Source organism: Rhinoderma darwinii, chromosome 1, assembly GCF_050947455.1.
Source record: "Rhinoderma darwinii isolate aRhiDar2 chromosome 1, aRhiDar2.hap1, whole genome shotgun sequence".
In the NCBI taxonomy this organism is placed as follows: domain Eukaryota; kingdom Metazoa; phylum Chordata; class Amphibia; order Anura; family Rhinodermatidae; genus Rhinoderma; species Rhinoderma darwinii.
This window is the reverse complement of record NC_134687.1, coordinates 450,039,794-450,045,697: the sequence shown is the minus strand read 5'-3', so window position 1 is coordinate 450,045,697 and position 5,904 is coordinate 450,039,794. Positions and strand designations below refer to the sequence as shown.

General features: G+C 42.5%; 1 protein-coding gene across 1 annotated transcript; it reads left to right on the top strand.

The window, feature by feature from the left end:
* The first annotated feature begins 359 nt into the window (after positions 1 to 359).
* On the top strand, positions 360 to 4,826 carry LOC142743388 (D-dopachrome decarboxylase-B-like). Its single transcript, XM_075854129.1, has 4 exons — positions 360 to 440; positions 587 to 813; positions 3,364 to 3,539; positions 4,570 to 4,826. The coding sequence occupies exons 2-4, from the start codon at positions 706 to 708 to the stop codon at positions 4,640 to 4,642; spliced, it is 357 nt and encodes a 118-aa protein (XP_075710244.1). The 5' UTR covers positions 360 to 440; positions 587 to 705; the 3' UTR covers positions 4,643 to 4,826.
* Positions 4,827 to 5,904: the final 1,078 nt, after the last annotated feature.

Below are 5,904 nucleotides of genomic sequence, written 5' to 3'. Positions count from 1 at the left end.
TCGTGTGAATAAGGCCTAAGGGTAACAGCCACAAAAGTTTAATGTGTGCCAGAAATATAACACAGAGAAGTCAAGCAATTCAGGGTTTGTTATATAGCAGAGCTGGAACTAAACACAGGAGCAGTGGTCAGGATCAGCAATCCAGGGTTCTGCAACGGAGGAAAATACAGAGGATGAGACAAGAGAATTATGAGGGACAAAACAGGTCACAACAGAAAAGTTCAAATACAAGGTCAGACACAGGGAAATAGCACAACAGGATAGGGAAAAAGTAAAGCCTAGAACTGGCACTAAGAGCGGCGTTCTGACGATATAAAGTGCCCAGCTATCTGACTGATCGGACGGCTGTGTGCATGCCCTGCCCGACATCTCTGCCAGCCCCGTACACGTATTCATACGGCGGTGGCCAGCAGGGAGAGACGGTGTTGGATTGCGGCAGGGTAAGTTTGTTACAAATAGTTAACTCATAATTGAGCATATTTACTCTAAAAACACTGCTTGCAAATTAACCCAATCTCGAGCGATCAATCGATTTTATATATACTGATAACCACAGTTCTCCTTTCCATGTGTCTGTATCTTTAAGAGGAAGCATGCAGTGGAGTAGCTGAGAGGCGTATCAGGAATTAGCCAATCAGAAGCTTCCAGTCTGCCCTTTGCCGCATGTAAGACCAGCTGCAGGTCACTTTACGGCTGAATCTCATCATGCCTTTCTTGGATTTTGATACCAGTCTTCCCCAGCAAAGTATACCAGAGGACTTTGCTGGAAAGCTGTGCTCAGCTGCGGCATCAATTCTGGGCAAACCTAAAGAAGTAAGTAAAAGGCTGTGTAATAGTGTGGCATGTGATCAGTTCTCTTATTATTACAGCAGGCTGAGATCAGCTTGTTTCATTTTTTTATATACTTCACACCAGGAGTTTGCTAGGATGTAGAAAAATCAGGGGCATGAACCCTAAGGCATGTGTTCTGCCCCCACCCCAAAAATATAGAACACCATAACTTCTAGAATACGTCAGTTTAGATACACCGACTCATCAGTACACTGTCCCTAGATATTTACTTTCTAAGGTGTGTGTGTATATATCTATATCTCTCTCTGCTGGGTCTTTTGTCATATTACACAGCAAGGGACCCAGTGTCAATGCTTGTGATCAGAGACCTCTTTGATTGCGAGCATTTAGCCCCTCAGATGCTGGGGTCAGATGTGAACACGGCATCTGAGGTATTTTTGCTTTCACTTCGGAGCCGGTGTCTTCCTCTAACAGCTGGGGGTCTTCTGAACGCTCCCAGGGCTGCTATTGGAATATTTCTATTGAGCTCTGTCAGTGGCAGGTCCCAATAGCAATGCACTGATTATACCATAGACTGTAATATTGCAGTCTATGGCATAAGGGATCTAATGATCGCATGTTCAAGCCCCCCCCCAGGGGGAACTAAAAAATAGTAAAAAAAAAAAATACAAAAGTTAAAATCGCCTACCTTCCCTAGATAACATTAACACATCAGGTATCCCCACGTCCAAAAATGGCTGAATAAATAAAAAATTACTAAATACAGTGACTGTCGTAGCAGGAAAAAAAGATCAAAATGGCTGAATTGCAGTTTTGTTTGTTTTTTGCCCCCATCCTTCGCTCCTCCATTTTTTTTTTTTTTTTTATGTCATCGAGATGCCAAACAATCCCCAAAATGGTATCAATAAAAGCTATTTTCCCTGTACAAAAAGGCGCTCTATACACAGACATTTAAAAAAGTTAAGGGGGTCATAATATGGCGATGCTACAGTTTTGGGTACTAAATTCATAACCAAAAACTATATAAATTTGGTTTTGTGCCTCCCCACAGTATAATGCCCCTATAGCTGCGCCTCACAAAGTATAATACCCCATAGTACCGCCAACATGACATGATGTCAAATAGATGTCCCCATAGCTATCCCCACACAGTATAATGCAGGTGCCCCCATATGACATAATGCCCTATTGTGCCTATTAAAAAAAAACAAAAAAACTTACTTAGCCCCATTCCCACGATGACTGCGGAGATCCCTCTGCTCCTCCGCTCTGTGCTATGAGTGGCTCAGCACAATGACATCACTACATCGTGCCTGTCTGTGCCGAGCTGCTCACGGCCGCTTCACACAGTAAATGCTGAGGCATGGAGCTGATGGTTCCCTGCTTAAGCATTGGATTCAATGGTATCTGCATCCTGAGGACGCAGATACAGTTGAAACCGGGACATACCGGCCGCCTGTTACAGCGGGAACACCGCCTGGAATCCAGGACTGTCCCACTGAATTCTGGATGGTTGGGAGGTATGGGGTATGTCTAATTAATACTGCGATACAGATGAAAGTAGTGTATGCTATGTTTTGTATATGCCTTTGTGAATTGCCTCATTGATTTAACATTAGCTCTGAATTACGGAGAGAAAAAACAGACAAATAGAATACGCGTGTAAAATACACTCGTCTGAAAGAGGCCTTAATTTTTTTTTTCTCACCCGAGCATATTAGAGGTCCATGTAACAGCCATATGTTTGATAGTTCACAAGTGGTTGTTAAATGTTGGGGAAAAACATTTGCTATTTAACCACTGGACTAGTTGGCACGTTCAGGCCGCAGCCCCATTTTTCAAATCTGACACGTCACTATATGTGGTAATAACTTTGGAATGCTTTCATCTATCCAAGCGGTTACTTTTTTACTGGTGAAATGTGGTCTATGCATTCAGTATTTAAAGAGACTCTGTCACCGCATTATAAGGAGATCGGCGCTGTAATGTAGGTGACCGTAATGCTTTTTATTTAGAAAAACGATCTATTTTCACCACTTTATTAGCGATTTTAGATTTATGCTAATGAGTTTCTTAATGCCCAAGTGGATGTGCTTTTACTTTAGACCAAGTGGGCGTTGTACAGAGGAGTGTATGACGCTGACCAATCAGCATCATGCACTCCTCTCCATTAATTTAGTCAGCCCATAGGGATCCTTTTAGACCCTTATGCGCTGTCTTATACTAACGAATTAACGATACTGAAGTGTTTAGACAGTGAATAGACATTCCACAGGATGTCTATTCACAATCTCTGCACTTCGTTACTCCTGTCTGTGGTAGTTACAGCAGAGGAAGCGTAATCTCGCGAGATCTCGCTGTAAATGACAGGTTACAACTCAGCTGCACATGTATGGGGTAGTGAATGGTTCTCTCAACTTTTTAACATGTATTCATTTTGGGGGGGGAAGTTGGATAACGACCGCCCATTTCCCCCAATGATTTAAATGTTGTAACATAAAATGCTGCAGCATGGAGTGTGTTCTGTGAAATAACCACTTTTTTGAAAAAAAAAAAATAATTTGTCTCCAGAGAGTCAATGCGACCGTGAGGAGTGGATTGTCAATGGTGGTAGGTGGCTCATCCGCCCCTTGTGCTCAACTGATCATCTCTTCCATTGGAGTTGTTGGCACTGCAGAGCAAAACAAGGAGCACAGCGCTAAGTTCTTTGACTTTCTTACGGAAGAACTAAACTTGGGACAAGACAGGTAAAGAACATCTTTCTTTTTTCATTTTCTTTCCCTCCTCCTCCAGAGTGGGAGCTGCTGTTTGCTGAAGCTCTCAGTTTTAGATCACAAGGAGTGGACCCCCTCATTTGTAACCATATCATGCTGTACCTAAAAATTGTTGGAAGAGAACAAACACTGCATATAGCTGCATTCACATAGCAATATTGACCGTATGTAAGAGCTGCCTAAAAAATGGCTGAGATCCTATGAGAAGTATAACCTTAAAACCTTTCTTTTGGGAAAGATTTTCCTTTTCTGTGAAGGGATCTGGTTCTTCTTTCGGCAAGCAGTACCATGGTTCTCACAAGATAGTAATACAGTTGTATGAATGCAGGCTAAAGCCCCATGCACACGACCGTGCCCGCCGCCGACTGACAGACGCATTTTCGGGCCGCATACAAAGTATGGGAGCACGGCCCGCAAAATGCAAAAGAACGGACATGTTCCATAATCTTCGGAACATTTCCACGGCACGGACACCCTTCTGTAGCGCTACGGAAAGGTGTCCGCGTTCAATGAAAGTGAATGGGTCAATTTTTGCGGTTCGCAAAAACTGAGTTTTTTTTTTATGGTCGTGTGCATGGGGCCTAAGGCCCCATGCACATTACCTTAATTTTGAGCCGCAATTACGCATCCGTAATTGTGGATTCAAATACTGATCCATTAATTTTTATGGCGCATGGACACCTTCCTGTATATTCATGGGAAGGTGTCCGGGCTGTAGAAAGGATCTGCAAAAAAATAGGACATGTCCTATATTTTTATTTTTTTTTTTTATTTTTTTTTACATTTACGGACTGTGCTCCTATACTTGGGTTCATGGCCCGCAAATGCGGGTGATTTGTCCACAGCCGTCCCTGCCAGTAATAACTGACTGGCCGCGTGCAGGGTGCCTCACTGTGTGATCTTGATTACTGGAAACACTGCTCCAGATAAAGGTGAAGGATGCTGGAATTGTTATGATTATAACGTTTACGTATAATTTTATTTTTTTTTTTATTTTCTTAAGGGTTCTACTACGCTTTCACCCTCTGGAGCCTTGGCAGATTGGAAAAAATGGAACGGTTATGACCTTTTTGTGATGCCTTCAGTAGACCATAATGGGACCATGCTTCATTTATCAGAGGTTCTCATCAGAACATTTTGAAAATGTCTCAAAGTAATGAATATGAACCCAGCAGTCATCCTTTATCTGCACAATTAAATACTTGATTGAAACATATGCTGTAAAGTGGATAATCCAATAAAAAATAAATATGGCTTGTTTTTTTTTTCTCGGCTCTCTTTCCATATATTCATGTATAGGTTCTAATAAGGAACTGAAAGATTCATATCTGGACAAAGGTGATGCAAACCTTTCATCTCCTGGAGCATGTCATGGAGGTGAAATCCAAGGGAGAAATTTGCCCGCTGCTCTTGTCCAAGCCATAAAGAGTAAGGGTATGTTCACGTCCGTAACGGCTGAAATCACGGAGCTGTTTTCAGGAGACAACCGCTCCGGAATTTCAGACGTAATGGCATGTGCAGGCGCTTTTCGCAGCGTCCATTACGGCTGTAATTGGAGCTGTTTTTCCATGGGGTCAATGGAAAACTGCTCCAATTACGTCCCAAGAAGTGACAGGCACTACTATGACGCGGGCCCCTTTTTAATTTTTTTTTTTTTTTCGCGCCATCTTTTGATAGCGGCGCGTAAAAAAAAAAAATTACCGTCAGCACAGAACATCGTGAGGCCCATTCAAATGAATGGGCAGATGTTTGCAGACGATTTGGAGCTGTATTTTCGGACGTAATTCAAGGCTAAAACGCCAGAATTACGTCCGTAAATAGGGTGTGTGAACCCAGCCTAACCGTATATACCAGCAATCCATAATCCACTAGTGTCCATATGGACCACCAGCTTTTTGCCACATGTCACTATTTATTCCCACAGAAACTTGAAGATCCAGCCAAGTTGCCCCACACTACTTGGTCTTATCTAAATGTGCTCTGACAAATGCTTAGTAGAGAGCTTTAGGCTGAATGCGCATATTCGCGTGAGGCAAAGCTGTAGCATAATACAGTACCAGCAAAGCCTATGAGATCCCAGGTAGTCTCATGTACACGCTGCAGTGTTTTTCTGGACATACATTGACCTGCGGTGTGTATTTTCTAAACCGCAGCATGAAAATGCAGCTATTTACGCAGCAAAACTTAAAGGGGTATTCCGGAACTAAAAAATTACATTTATTTAAATAAAACAATGAAAATGATATAACTTTACAATGTACTTACGTTTCATCAGATGGCTGTAGCGTCGTATATCCTCCGTCACCGCCCCCTTAGTGAAGCAAAATCTGCACTTCCT

Coding starts and splice junctions, on each gene's coding strand:
- LOC142743388 (XM_075854129.1), top strand. CDS start 706: ATGCCTTTCTTGGATTTTGATACCAGTCTTCCCCAGCAAAGTATACCA. Junction 814..3,363: donor TTCTGGGCAAACCTAAAGAA/GTAAGTAAAAGG, acceptor ATTTGTCTCCAG/AGAGTCAATGCGACCGTGAG. Junction 3,540..4,569: donor CTAAACTTGGGACAAGACAG/GTAAAGAACATC, acceptor TATTTTCTTAAG/GGTTCTACTACGCTTTCACC.